Consider the following 14665-nt stretch of genomic DNA (forward strand, 5'->3'; position numbering starts at 1 on the left):
ATATTATCCTATTGCCAAAGAACAGCTAACAAAGCTGGTTATATTCCCAGATGCTTCCCCATCTGACACCTATCAGTTTTTCCAATATGGATTAATTGATACAATTTTAATTTTTAATGATCTAAAAATTATTAGTGAGTTTCCTGCAGGATTCGTTGATGCAGTAAAGAGATTTAAAAATATGATTGACAATGTAAATCCAAGGGATATATCCCTAAAATTTACAAACAGTCAACCTATTTTTAATGAAGAAGAAGAATGCTTGGTTCCAGCACACCAAGTAATATTCATGTCCGTCTTCCCAGGAAATTTTCAACCAATTGATCAGATTCAAGATTTAACGATTTACAGTCATGAAGGAAGGTTAGCCAGCACATTAGCAAGGGTTTTTGAAAGAACTCAAAAAATAACGAAGGAATCTCACACAAGGATTAATTATAAAAGTAGAAATACTCTGCTTGTGTCCAGTAAAAGAAATGAAATTGAAGAAAGAGAGATGAGACTCTTGGTGGAATTTGAATCAGCATTCTACAACTTATCTGGACTTTTAGAAAAGCTCCCTGAAGGGATAAAGAGGAATCTCTGCTATTTAATAAAAGACAGAGAAGACCACAAGTGCCAGCTATGTGCCTCAGAGATATCTGAAGAAAGCAATAATGAAACGGAATCAACTCACATGATGAAGGAAGGAGACAATGTATCTGAGGGTCACATGATAAAAGAGGAGGACAGTGCATCTGAAGCATCTCTCAACATTATTGCATAGTGACGTAAGCACTTAGGTCATAGAGCACCAACAATGTAGCTGGTGCAAAAGAACAAAGAATGACGTAAGCAATGACGTCATAAGAAGGGTAAGGATGGGAATTGTCCATCAAACCCAACTATTATAAATAGGTTGCTTAGGCAATTGTAGAATCATCAGACAATAGAAAGCAGGAGGCTAAGAGTACTCATATGCTAGGAGAGCAAGGAGGAAGCTGCCAAGGCGATTCTATAGTCTGAAGAAGAATTCCCTTAGGAAAAATAATTCTAAACTCCCCTCTGGAGTTAGCATCTACAATCTCTCCTTTGGAGATAAAAACACCTTATATAAAATATACTAAATAAAGGAAGTTTTTCTCCAGAAAGGTACATCTTCATCTTACCTTTAAATTATGAATTATTTAGAAAGTTTGGAATTAACAGAAGAATCTGATTATTATAGATTAACTGCCTTATTAGATAATGAAAAACAGGATGTTCTAAAAACGGAATTAAATCTCAAATCAAATGAAAACTTTAATAAACAAAATCTCTTAAAAGAAGTTTTTAATAGGAAAAATATAATATACTATGGAAAAATTCAACTTGAAGCCCCTATAAAGATAAAATCCGCCAATGGAGAACTTGAAATAGCTTTGATAAATGATGAAGAATTGAGTAAACAGATTGAGAAAATTAAGGATCAACAAAAAAGATCTAAAATTGGATGGATTCATATTAGTACTATACAAGTCTTAATCAAATCTACATATATGAAAGGAATTAATTCACCAATAAGCTTAGCAATCTGTGACAAAAGAATTACTGATGATCCAATAGATCAAATAATTGGAATTGTTCATGGAAACTTGGCAAACGTAAATGTTAAATTCAATGCTCATCTTGGATATGCTATACCTTTATCAACTGAAAATCTTGGTAGATCTATAAGTTTAGCTTATAAATTTCACAGAAAGAATCTAATGGAACAAGACGATGAACCATTTTCAATTACATATGCAATAAATTATGCTTTAACAAATAGCCATCATAGTATAATATTTAAAAACAGAGAAAGAATTTATGTCGATGAATTATTTCAGAAAATTGTAAAAACAGAAATACCAAAATATAAAGCTATTGAAAACCCAGTTCTATTATTAAAAGAACCATCAGGAAAATTAGTTTTATTGAATTTCCAAATAAGAGAATCTAAAATTAATAGCCCTTTAAGTTTATCTAAGTTAAAAATTAAAGAAGAAAATTCTGAAATAAAAGAATTAACAAAAAAGGTCGAAAAGTTAAATGAAACCCTAAACACTAAATTATGACAATAAATAAAGAAGAAATATATGTAACTTATAAAGACAAGAAACAAGAGCTCTTTGAAAGAGAAAATCGTTTAAATTATTTACAGTTTTCTGGAATAAATCAAAGGGCATTTGAAGCTCTAAAAATAATTTATGACAAGTTGAAAAGAGAAGTTGAAGAGCTAGAGAAATTAATAGAATCTCTGGAAAATAGTGATGAATCGATGATAGAGTTTGCAGAAATTCTAAAATAATGAAGCATAAAAAGATTGAAAAACCAGAAAATAAAATAAAAAGAAAAAGGGCGGAAAAATTAAAAAGTAAAATAAAGGAATATAAAAGGGAACTAAATAATCTTCGGACCGAAATTGATGACCTTATAATAAAAAGGATAGAAATAAGAATAAATATAAACAAGTTGGAATTAAACTTAAAAAATTTATAAATGCCTGGAAAACCATATTATAACTTAAAAGAATTAAAACTGTTAAAAGAAAAAATGGAGAATGAAGTTGAAAAATTAAAAAGATATTTAGAAACAACAGAAAGTGTAGAAATAAAAGAAGTTCTTGAGGATTTGAGAAATTATATTAAAGAAAAAGACAAACAGATAAAAGATTTTATATACAATAATCCATGCAAAAAAGAATATTATAAACTAAAACAAGATTGAAAAACTATAAAAATCAGAATTATAAATTAAGGACTAATAATAAATAATCACACAAGAAAAATAATAGAAATGGTCAATACTTTAGATTATAAATTCGCACCACCAATTGAATCTATACAAATTATAATCTTATTTGAGGTAAAATATGAAGAATTAATTTCAAAAAAGAAAGAAAAGTCGAATGTTAAAAAACCAAAAAAAATTGGTATCAGAGTCAAGTTAACGATTAAGGGTAACACTTTTTCTCTAAGCAACACTTTTAGTGATACGCTTTTAAATAAAAAAAAACAAGAATATGTAAATCTGTACCAAAATGCATCTGTACACTAGATGGACCCTATTTCTAAGGGCTATGATTTGACGTGCATGTATATATTATGCATTTTCTTTTCCTACAGGAGACAACAAAATGAGTAGTAATTAATTAAGTTGTAGGATTTTAATTTGTTTTACAAGTCAAATGAGGATTTAATAAGATCCTCAAGATTTGGCTATAACGATAAAATCCTCTCGTGAATGAAGATTTCAAAGGTTCTTTTTTAGATGAGAATTTATTTTTATTTGATAAATTCTGGTAAATTATATTAATATATGAACTTTATTTCGTAGACATTTGAGAAACTTTTGCTTGCAGGAATAAAATATTCTTGCTTGAAGAGTAAGAAAAAATGAATATAATATATAGAGACATTTAGGAAGAATTTATTGTAAGTTGTAACAGTTGTTGTACTTATATATTAAGAAAAAAATTAATATTTAATACCAATTTTTTAACCAAACAAATCCAACCAAGTCGATTACATTCATGCGCATATATTTTTCTTCTTCTTCTTCTTCTTCTTCTTCTTCCTTATTTTTCTCTTTCGTTATCATCATCATCACCAACACCACCACCTCCTCTTTATCTTCCTCTTCTTCCTTCTTTTCTCATTGGAATTTTTTCTCCTCATTCGCCACTACAAGAGACACGCCGAATAGCGGCAGTTCTTTTCGGAATTTGCGGCAGTTTTTAACCGTTGCGAAACGAAATTCCAGCGGTTCCACAAGCGTTGCCTATTAGGGGGTGGAGATTTGATTTTGCGACGGTTTTGAGAAACCGCTGACACAACCGCAACAAATCAAATAATTGATTTTGCGGCAGTTTTAGAACCGCCACTATTCGGTCATTGGATTTTAAAAATAAAATCTGCGGCAGTTTTGAGCTGCCACAGATTTATGTGAGTTTTTTTAAAAGAATGCGACATGATTATATCACATACAAAGCGAATGTAAATAACTTGCTAGCATAACCTTCCCTTATAATAAAAAACAAGATTATATCACTAGTTCATGCACATGAATAAATTCATGAAGCCATTTCACAATTTAAGACAAAATAAAACTTTTGACAAAGAATAAAAAAAACATACTTTAACCTCTTTTATCATGATTCCTTGTTCTAACTGCAAAGCAAAATATTGCAGTTATTAGCTAAACTACTTAATAATGCTTGTTGAACTCATCTCACATTCCAATTTAGACTTCTTCTCTCGGCTTCATTGTTCTTCATTGGTTGTTGACTCCATTTCAAGTTCCATACATTGGTGAGACTGTTGTTGGTTCTCAGGAATCAAAGAATGCATGTTGAACTTGCGTTGAGTCCCCCCCATTACTCTATGCTGTTGGCTGCTGAAACCATCTTCATTAACACAAGCTCTCTCATTTTCAGTACTAGGGTGATTGTTGTTGTTGTTCTTGTTGGCACCTGTTGTGCCTTTTGTTTTAAGCATGTGTATTTCCTCAACCATTGGCTTTCACATTTGAACTCGAGCATTTATGAACCAATTCGATACCTACATTAATCAGTTTATTACATATTTAGAGTGTCTTCTGTTAGTAAAAACTAAAGAGAAATGTTTCTTGTACTCATTTTTCGTTACATAGTAACAAGTATTTATACTGACTGGTCCAATTCCTTTGCATGGGATGAAAATTGAAAATAAAAATTCTTACTTTATGATACTGTTTAAAGCTATCATATGATGAAATAGACCTCCTTTCAAAAAAGCTACATATGAACATTGTAGATTACAAATTCAATGAACTGAATATATAAAAAGACTAACAAATAAAATGATGAATTTGAAAGGAATAATCCCCTACCTGGTTTCGTGAAAGACCTTTTTGTGTTGCCAACATGTGTTTATCTGTGTCTATGGGGTAACTGAAATGAAATTCAAAAAAAAAATAAATAATAAAACACTGTAACAAAAATTCAATGTCCTTTTATTTCTTTTTCTAATAGAATGAAAGAAAAGTCAAAGGAGAGAAACAGAGAAACAAAGAGGAACATACAGATGAAGAAAATGCTCGAATAACCATGCTTTGTGGGGATACATCAACTTGGACAAACAAGAAGACTCATAGCTGAATGTTGATACATGGAAATAATCCACAAATTAAATGCACATCACTTAGTTTATCAGTTAATGACACATTTTATTTATATTCTCATAGGAAATGTAATTTATTGGGGAGAATGAAAGATTCATGAAATTAGTAACTTTACTACAAACACATTTTTCAAGTATTAAAGAATAGAAATACTAAAGACATCCATCCAAAATTGAGCTGCCAAGCTTGGGCATACTATATTACACATTTTTCAACTTGGGCATACTATATTGTTTTTTGTCAACATGCAGAGAGATATTCAATTGAGCTGCCAAACTTTAAAACAAATAAGTAGTAAATCAAGCAAATTTTCACTGCGAAAATTTATGATATATGATTTTGACATCTAACTAAAAGAAAGGGAGATTCATCTAACGGAATAAGGAAACAAACATTGGAACACCTATGAATGGTTGAACAATGAACATGTTATAGAACACAATTAGTCTATGCACTAAGAATATATAACCAAGGATAATTCGTTTAGTTTATGTTCAACTAGATTTGTCATGTTTCACAATAAACGGTCATATCTCTCTTTCTCTCTCTGGCTTCTTGGTGTCTTGTAATTTATAACATCAAATACAAACACCAGAGCATGATGATAATATATAAAACCAATTCATTGTTAGGATTATTGGACCTTACCAGTTTTCTCTTTCATTCTTCTACATCAAATTTGCCAAGGGTGGAAAAATCAAAGTCTTTGGCACATTATTTATCTATTTATTTTAAAAAAAAAAGACAAGACAAGAGCCACAATTCAACAAGAAACAACATATTAATACAATTATAGAAAGGAACACCCTTTTATATTCCACAAGGGAGGAACAAAATGATGCAACTCTAAACCAAAATAAAAATCATGAAAAAAAAAGCTGAGAAAAAGTAAGATAAATTGATTCAGATATTAAGAAAAATGATGCAATTATGCACCCCAAAATTCAATATTTGTTAAATGCTATATAGCAGATAGTGCAGTAAAAGCAAGAGGCTTTTTTTCCATTTTTGACAAACAATATGCCCAAATGAAAAAGATAATAAAATAAATCATATAAAAGCAAGTGAATCATGTTAAAGGGAGTGAAAACCAACCTCCTTTTGCATGAAAAGGAGCCTTGCCTTCTTTTGTTGGTAATCTGGCCGAGGAGATAGACAAGAACCACTCTCGGTTCTCCAATCTGCTTTATTCTCATTTGCACCATGGAACATCGAAGATGAAGAACCTGAATTGCTACCTTCTTTTGCTGTAGCCTCAGTTTGATTATCGACAATGATAACATCAGGTGAAAATAGGGCATGTTTGCGAGATAAATTTTTGGAGGCTAAACAAAGGAAGTGAAAAGTTTAAATTTAAACCCTTACCTCTTCGAAATTGAAACAGGAGAACAAAGGTTTCAGATAAATTTATTTACTTCTACTTAACATTCTTTTGAGGTCTTCTCTTAACCCAATTAAAGATGAGGCATAATCTAAATCAAAATTAATCAAATATATAGAGAAATACGTTTGGTTTAATTTACAAGAGGAGAGGTAAGTAGTCTACTTGTGGGTTTTAGTTCCTAATTGCTGTTAATTGGCTATCTGTTTTTGTTCCCTTTGAGATGCACTAGCAGGCATGAGAAAAATAGTCTTAGTCTTAGCTGCTGCCTATAAATACTAGTTGATTAGTTAGTTTTAGTTTTGGTCATTCTATTAGATCAGTTAGAATAGGAGAGGAAGAACTCCCTCCATAGTTGGTAGTTCCAACAGTGTGGTCCAATAAAGGATTGTGATTTGCAATCCCTCATTTATCAATAAAGCCTACCGATTCTGTTACTACCTGATCCTATCAAAACCACATCAAGATTCAAAACATCGCCCAGTAACAAATTTCTATTTAGATTGAACAAGCTAAGCAACATAACGGAAAGTATTGATTAATTTACCGAATCATTAATTCGTAATAGATCCGCTTCAACTTTGGTAGAGATGGTATATCAGCAGGAGCTTCTTCAACAACATTATCACCTTCTTTAGGTTTTTTCTTTTCCTTTGAAGCATCAGCATCAAATACTCTCGTACTAATTTTTCTTGAAAGTATTTGTGCACGAACATAATCTTGACGGTCTAGGCACAAACGAACCTGCACAATTTAATGCAAGAAATTCCTTATTCCACAGCTAAAATGCAACATCAAATTATGGCAGATGCTGTCATCTCTAAAGGAAATAGAATGATGTCTCATACTTGTTCAAGAACGAAAGCAATTTTCTCAGTTTTTGCCATGGCACCAAAAGTTTCCACCTGTTATAAAGGGCCATTACATGAGTCAACTGACTACTAATTGCATAATAAAAATTATCACAACATTCAGTATCCACACCAACCGTAATTTCTTGCATCAAATCAACAGCTTCAGCTATAAGCCCTTGTTCCTCCTTAATCTTGGCAAGTTTCTTGGCCAATCGAGCTCTCTCAATCTCAACATATATCTAATAAATGATACAAATGTCATATGTACATATCACTCAAGCTCAACAACAGATTTTGCTTCACCGTCTTTTGTTTTGTGTTCTTGGCAAGAACCAAAAAAAGTGTAAATTGAAACCAAATAAAAAAGCAAAAGGGATGGATTTGTAACCAAATAATAGAGAAGGAAATCTGAACCAAGTTAAATAAAGGCATAATCTCAACCAAGTGGCACATGAGTAGCGAGCAGATCTGGGACAGAAGCATCATTTGGAATGCATAAGTGGGCGCTTCTCCTCCGGTAAAAACATGAAAAACTAGATAAAAAAGAAACAATAAGCGAATTACCAAATAAATAAAGAAAGGCAGAAGGAGAAGACCTTGTGATGGGTGCTGGTAGAGCTGATAGAGGTTGGAGGCGACACTGGCAGGACGCTCATGCACAGCTTAGAGGAGACGGCGAGTAGACCTGGCAGAGCAGAGAAAGCAGAGGAGCAAGGCGTACAGAGAACACCGTTGAGAGATCTCGAGACCGCAGCAAAGACAATGATGGAAGAGAGAGAGAGAGAGGGAGAGAGAGAGAAAGAGAGAGAGAGAGAGAGAGAACTCTGGTAATTGTTAGGGTAAACACAGTTGAGATTGAGATTTAGGAAAAAAAGAGGCGAAGCTACGAGAAAAATAAAATGAATTGCAGCTTTCTCTAAAACAGCTGCGTTAACAACTACTAAATTGGTAGATAGCGGCTGACTTAAAAACAGCCTCTAAAATAGCGCCGCTATCTGCCGTCTGTCTTGTAGTGTTCCTTTTCCTCTTTCTCCTCCATCATCTTCATTATCATCATCATCATCGTCATTCATTGTCGTCTTCTTTTTTTACGTATCGTCATTATCGTTATCGTCGTTTTGGTTATTGTTATTGTAGAATTTTTGCAATATTGATGACATTCACTATTACATTTTAGACATTTAGTAACATTTACTTCTTAACATTTGTTAAAATGTTAGTAATTATCATAAAATTAAATTTTACATAACATTTAAACTCAAATGTTAGTAAATACGTCTAATTTTTTAAAAAACTTCAAAAAAGTTTTACCTAATCTCAATTAGCTAACCACGCATGTTCTCAGTTCTCACCCTCACTTTTACTGTCAGTGTTCTAGAACGGTGAAACCACCTCTCCATCCTCCTCAATTTCTTGATCTACTCTCTTCAATCTGTCGCTCCCCTCATCGATCTCATGGTTTGCAAATGGAAACCACAATTGCGTGTTTTGCATTGAATCCACCTCTTAATCCTCTTCAATCTCTTACTCCTCCTCTTCGATCTCTCCTTCGCCACTGTCATCGAAGCCATCGTCGCCGCCATCGTCACCGTCAATGTGAGATCTCTGCTCTAAGATCTGAATTGGAAACTCTCAAGGTACGGAGAACTTAATCAATTATTTTATGTTTGTGTTCTTGTGTCTAAAGTTAATCTCATTGAATTAAATCTATGTCTTCTGAAAATTATTTTTGTTAATCTCATGATTCACTACTCATTTCATTCATTTTGAAAATGGAAAGGTTGATTTGATTTGTTAATCTCATGATTCACTACTCATTTCATTTCATTTCATGCTTCACTACAAGTCTTTCATGCTTATTCTCTTACCTGATTTTACAGTAAGATATTCATCAAGATCATGCAATGAAGTTTCTTGTTGTAGATCGAAGAGAAACTTCAATTGCACAAGTAACTTCTCTTACCTTTCACTGAATTTGTTTTTTCATTTGACTTCTCAATTATAGCTAAAAATTATAGTTAATAGATTTTCATTGTTATGTGAATGAATTCATATGTTGTGTTTGACGAAGAATTCAAATTTTTTTAGGATCAATTTTTTTACGGATGTTCTTTGTGCTTTTGGGAGTGTATTTAAATTGTTTGATGAAATGCCTCAAAGAATTTTATGTTACTATATATTTTATATCTTATAACTTTTCAATGGTGTGTTTGTTTGTTTTGGTGGAAAGATTCATGAATAAATTACATGTATAAATCACACCTTGTGTTTATCATAAAAACTTCCATATCAATTTAGCCCCAACCAAATGTGCCCTCATTGTATTCGGATAAGTGGGCTGCCTAGTTAACTAACTAGTCAATTAATGGTTTTTAGCTTTTATGTCAACTCAAAAATATGCCACTAGATAAATGTTAAACACAATTATTCTTAGTTTTCTCTCCTATTTTGATAGAAACCTATATAGTAGAATCAACTTCACGTGAAAGTTAGCTAGTAGTGTCAATGATATAATAATATTCACAAGGTTTATTAGGTTTTGTTGTGATATTATTCCGTTCTCCTCTTCATGGATGCTGAATATACATAATTGACCTGATGATTATAATGTTGTTGCATAATTATTTCCCGTGTGATGAATATGAAATAAGAATTCATTTTAAAATCAGAGTTTAATTAGTTTAAAAATGATAGAGTTAAAAAATTATTTGGTGCGTTTTAATTTGGCGTTAAATTTGTCGAAATTACATTTTAAGATAAATATTGAATATTAATTTTGAATTGTTTTAACAAATTAGATGCTATTATTTTAGCAGCATAGCAATGACAAAAAAAAAAGAGTAACCAGATTGAAGATCCACTTGGGTAGATAAGTAGCTAGTAAATGACAAAGGCAAGGTGCAGGGTGGCCAATGATTATTGCTTGAAAGAGCCTACTGCCTACCATCAATAAGTGTCATTCTCATGTACATTATTCATTAGACTATTCAACCCCTACTACACATGTACTAATCTTTTTACAAACAGTTATTCTGAACTTTATCCACTTCAATTGCACAAGTTAACTTCTCTTATCTTTTACTGATTTTTTTTTCATTTAGTTTCTCATTTATCTTTTTGATGATCCTTTCAGTGCAATTGTTACGCACACTACTGCTCATTCATTCAATGTAAGAAAGATTTCACTTTGGATTCTCAATCACAACAAAACTATAGGCCTAATATATTTGAAATAAACTAATATTTTTACATTTATGAAATTACAGGAATGTGTCATGACAGCTCTTAGGAAAAAAATAGTCATTCTAGTGACTCATCAAGTGGAGTTTCTCTCAGAAGTTGTAAAATCCTGGTAAAGTATCTCAATTTTTGTTGAGATTTCAAGCGTGAGTCATTTAATCTCACATTGGTTAAGTTTGACTTAAGTGAATGATATAAATTTGAAACAAAGCATAGGCTATTCATTTTTATGTTTTGGGTCAAGATGTAGCATTTTTGTTAAACTCTTTAGCTTTCTCTTGACCACTTGATACAATTTTGGTGTTATATTTCATTACATATTAGAGACTAATTCATGTCAAATGTCACAAAATATGTTCCAGGTGACGGAGGGAGGAAAAATTACTCAGTCAGGTAATTATGATGATATCCTAACAGCCAGGATAGCATTCGAACAACTTATGGAGTGACCACTTGTTAAGCAAGCACTTCTGATTCTGAGGCTCTACTAGGAACTGGTGGTTCTAATGCTAACAACCAATGGCATGGTTTCTTCAAGCTTCTCAAGAAAGGCTCACAGATGTCATTTCAACCATTTCACCCTTTTAAGAAGAATGTTCCTAAGTTAATTAGAAGGAAGAGTAAGAGGGTTAGAGAGGATCTCATTCCTTCTTTTGACTCTGAGTTTGCCAACTTCAAATCTTCATGGAAGAATTTCACTCTCTCTGAACTCCAGGCTGCAACTGATGACTTCAGCCATGGTATGATTGTGTTAGTTTATTACATTTTTCATAGTCAGAAATGGTAGTTTACTCGTTAAATCGAAAATGATTGTTGTTATTGGCAGATAATATGATTGGGGAGGGAGGGTATGCAGAGGTATACTTAGGAAAATTGGAAGATGGAAACTTTGTTGCCATATAGAAGCTGACAAGAGGGAACCAAAAAGAAATGACTGCAGATTTTTTGTCTGAGCTTGGAATCATAGTTCATGTGGACCATCCAAACATTGTAGTAACTATTGGAAGAGAAGTAATTCTTTGTTGTTAAGTACTTTTTTAGGTGTTACTTGCATCAAATGTGGGAACCCGATGGACAAAGAACTAAAGATAATGGTGAATGATTCCAGTAGTGAAGTTACTCATCGTCATGAGGATGGAGCATTTGTTAAAGGAGAAGCCATGTACTTGATTTTTGATAATTTGAAAGTGTTTCAAAGCTCTCCTAAAATCTTTGTGAAGGAACTTGTCCAGCTTGGCTACAAAGATTTCAACAATTTGACAGAAATTTATCAAAATATTGCTCTAAAAGAGGTAACTTTGCTTTCCTTTTGATGAGTAAAATCAATAAATCATAAGTATATTTTGCATCCGTTAAATTTTCATCACCCCATTTTTATTATCGATCAAACTAAAGACTAAAAGACATATGTAATGATTGATGAAGCTGCTAAAAACCTTTCGATCAATTTTCTTCTATGATGATTTTTTCCTTTTATTGGCATTGTCTCTTTGGATTTTAAAGTTACTAAAGCAAGCATTAACCTAGAACATGTTTTGTGACATAACTATTTGACTTTATTGGCTTTTGCAGTTTATGATTGTTTCTCAAATTATTTTCAGGCATTGCTTAACAAGTAGTCCCCAAGATCCTATTCACGTTTGAGATTGTCACATAAAGTCAGTGACTCAACATCTTCTATGTCACATAAAGCTCTGCACATAAAAATGGGTCTGCATAGAGGGAAGCAAGTTCTAATCTTGTTTCAAGTTTTCATTAATTTTTTTCATCGTTTTATTTTGTGATTTATATGTTGATATTGAATGAGGAATGGATCAATACATGTTGATAAATACATTTTTCTAGGATTAGTATAAGGACCAAGTTTTTTTATGTACTATATATTACTTTTCTTTTTCTTTTTTATATGGAATGTTCATAGAGCTTAAGTGCTATAAGTATTTTTTATTTCTTTTCTCATTTTATTTGCATCACGAAGAAAACTTGTACAATGATTATTGATTAATAAAAGAAGTTATAAAAATTTTATTTTGTGAATTTAATGAAATATTTCATGTTGTAGTAATTAATTTTAGTATATTTATATTGTGTGTAATATAAAATAAAAAAATAGTATAATATAACTAAAGAAATGTTACTAAAAATCTTTTGTAACATTTTTTAAGTGTTACAAAAATATCTATGGTAACATTTTTCTAAGTGTTACAAAAAATATCTATAGTAACATTTTTTTAAGTATTACATAAAATATTTATTGTAACACTTTTATAAGAAGAAACACAGAATGTTACAAAATTACTTGCACTACAAGAGAAACGGCTCTTAGCTGCGCAAACCGGGTGAGCTGCTGCGGTTCTTGTTGCGTAATCAGGCTCCGTTCCAATCGATCCGAATTGGTGGTCGTTTTGGACCCCAACCGCATCTAATAACCTGGTAGGGGGAGGGGTTGTTTCATTAAAATACCCCAACCAATATATTTTGGCGCCATTAACCTTCCCCCTTTTGGCGCGAACCCTAGCGGAGCAAAGGCGCCAATTGCTGGTCTCCTTCCCCCGCCGTCGTGACTCATCCCTCCGTCAGTTCCAGCCGCCACCTCTGTGTCGTCGTTCTTCCCCGTGACTGGTCTCCTCTCTCTGCTGTGTAGCTCCCCCGCACGAAGGTAAGGTGAAAAGGGTCGTCAAAGTCTTCTCCTTCCTCCATGACGTCGGTGGCAGCCACCCCAACCATCCGTCCTGGTGCGTCGTCGGCAGCCTTCCCCCTTGCCCTGGCCCTGTTGTGTGTTGCCGATCACACACTCTCCCCCCTCTCTCGTATGTTCCTCTCCCTTGTCCCTATTTAATTTTAATGACTGTTTATATATTAATTTTGCATCAATTTAATCTCTGTGCCTTTTGAATTTTGGTTTGAACAACATTGATCCATCAATTTTGCCCAATTTTTTCTTCCCTAATTTAAAATTCAGATTTAAGTTTTTTCCAATTTCTGAACCCCTGAGTCTTGATATGTTTGTGTTTATTGCTTCACCTCATCACTGGTTAAAAGGACTTTGCACAAAAGACCAAGGCGATTAAACTTGCAAATAAATCTATCAAAAAGAGAAACAAGCAAGATCGCCGTGGAGAATCTGACAGAGTCATACCAACTCTTAAGCCGAAGCACTTGTTTTCTGGAAAGCACTCCGCTGAAAAAACTGATTGGCGCTGAAAAAGGTAATGATCTGGCCTTTATGTCTTATTCTCTATGCACTCGCTTTACTTAGTCTACATGAACCTTAGATTTCATTACATGCTTCTGTAACTGTAGAGTGCTATAATGCCAAAGTTAAATTGCATATAGTTTATTGTTACACATAGAATTCGTTACATGCATGGACTTGTAGCTGTTGAATGCTGATGTGTGAAAATTTCATGCTAGTGACTTACCCCTTGCATTATTACATTTATCCTGATCTTATAAGTAGTGTTAATTTTTTTTGAATTGTTAATTGACATTAACTACCTTAGTTTATTATTTTTTTTCTAGGGAGGCTGTAATTTCAATGGAAATAAAGTGATTTGAGCAGTAAGTAGCATTGAGCGACCAAGGCTACCAGGTAAAGATTACACGTGCTTTTAGACTCATATAGAAATCCGAAGCAAAAGGGTGAATGATAAATATGTAGTGATGGTTGGAAGGTTGGGGTAAAATTGGAAGGGAAAGTTGAGAGGGTTGAGATATAGACAGTTATCAAACGGTGATTCCATCACCTGCTCTTGTACGTGATGAATGCACTCAACAATATAAATAAGATGCACATGGTGCAGTGCCCCCATGTTATTCTGCGTCCTTGGCTCCTTCCGATATATTAGACCGAATGTTGATGAAATTGGGAAAATGGATAATATAATAAGTTAAAAGGAAAGAGTTTCCTCCATCCCCATTTTGTACCATACTCTAATAACTTAATATGAAGACCTTTGTACTCTTATTTTTCACCCTCTTCATTTTTCACCACTTATTAAGTGTACCTTGCCAAAACAGATAGTGAAGT

The 14665-nt window shown here is 32.9% G+C and overlaps 2 protein-coding genes across 6 annotated transcripts; both read right to left on the reverse strand.

Annotated features, from left to right (window-relative positions):
* Positions 1-3994: 3994 nt before the first annotated feature.
* Positions 3995-6664, reverse strand: LOC148544656 (BEL1-like homeodomain protein 11). 5 transcript variants are annotated; one of them, XM_088499927.1, is made up of 5 exons: positions 6526-6633; positions 6283-6407; positions 5062-5133; positions 4870-4930; positions 3995-4559 (listed from the first exon to the last, which is right to left on the reverse strand). In XM_088499927.1, exons 2-5 carry the CDS (start codon positions 6363-6365, stop codon positions 4521-4523), a joined length of 255 nt encoding a protein of 84 aa, XP_088356053.1. In that variant the 5' UTR covers positions 6366-6407; positions 6526-6633; the 3' UTR covers positions 3995-4520. The 5 variants fall into 5 exon arrangements, 4 of the variants coding, with proteins under 4 accessions (XP_088356053.1, XP_088356052.1, XP_088356051.1 ...); XM_088499926.1 differs by having other exon boundaries at positions 6256-6407; XR_015899922.1 differs by lacking the exon at positions 5062-5133 and having other exon boundaries at positions 6256-6407.
* Positions 6665-7084: 420 nt separating this feature from the next.
* On the reverse strand, positions 7085-8497 carry LOC107615465 (26S proteasome non-ATPase regulatory subunit 12 homolog A-like). Its single transcript, XM_088498974.1, has 5 exons — positions 8488-8497; positions 7992-8080; positions 7530-7634; positions 7390-7446; positions 7085-7285 (listed from the first exon to the last, which is right to left on the reverse strand). Exons 1-5 carry the CDS (start codon positions 8495-8497, stop codon positions 7085-7087), a joined length of 462 nt encoding a protein of 153 aa, XP_088355100.1.
* Positions 8498-14665: the final 6168 nt, after the last annotated feature.

Source organism: Arachis ipaensis, chromosome B9, assembly GCF_059453495.1.
Source record: "Arachis ipaensis isolate K30076 ecotype BB chromosome B9, ASM5945349v1, whole genome shotgun sequence".
NCBI classification, from domain to species: Eukaryota; Viridiplantae; Streptophyta; class Magnoliopsida; order Fabales; family Fabaceae; genus Arachis; species Arachis ipaensis.

What these genes read in the sequence shown, in the direction of transcription:
- LOC107615465 (XM_088498974.1), bottom strand. An exon ending in CTACCAGCACCCATCACAAG is followed by an intron (nt 7,635 to 7,991) that starts GTCTTCTCCTTC and finishes ATCATTTATTAG; the next exon opens with ATATATGTTGAGATTGAGAG. An exon ending in TTGCTTTCGTTCTTGAACAA is followed by an intron (nt 7,286 to 7,389) that starts GTATGAGACATC and finishes TAAATTGTGCAG; the next exon opens with GTTCGTTTGTGCCTAGACCG.
- LOC148544656 (XM_088499924.1), bottom strand. Translation starts at nt 6,461, where the DNA reads ATGCCCTATTTTCACCTGATGTTATCATTGTCGATAATCAAACTGAGG. An exon ending in TTCGAGCATTTTCTTCATCT is followed by an intron (nt 4,931 to 5,061) that starts GTATGTTCCTCT and finishes ATTTCATTTCAG; the next exon opens with TTACCCCATAGACACAGATA. An exon ending in AAGGTCTTTCACGAAACCAG is followed by an intron (nt 4,560 to 4,869) that starts GTAGGGGATTAT and finishes TGATTAATGTAG; the next exon opens with GTATCGAATTGGTTCATAAA.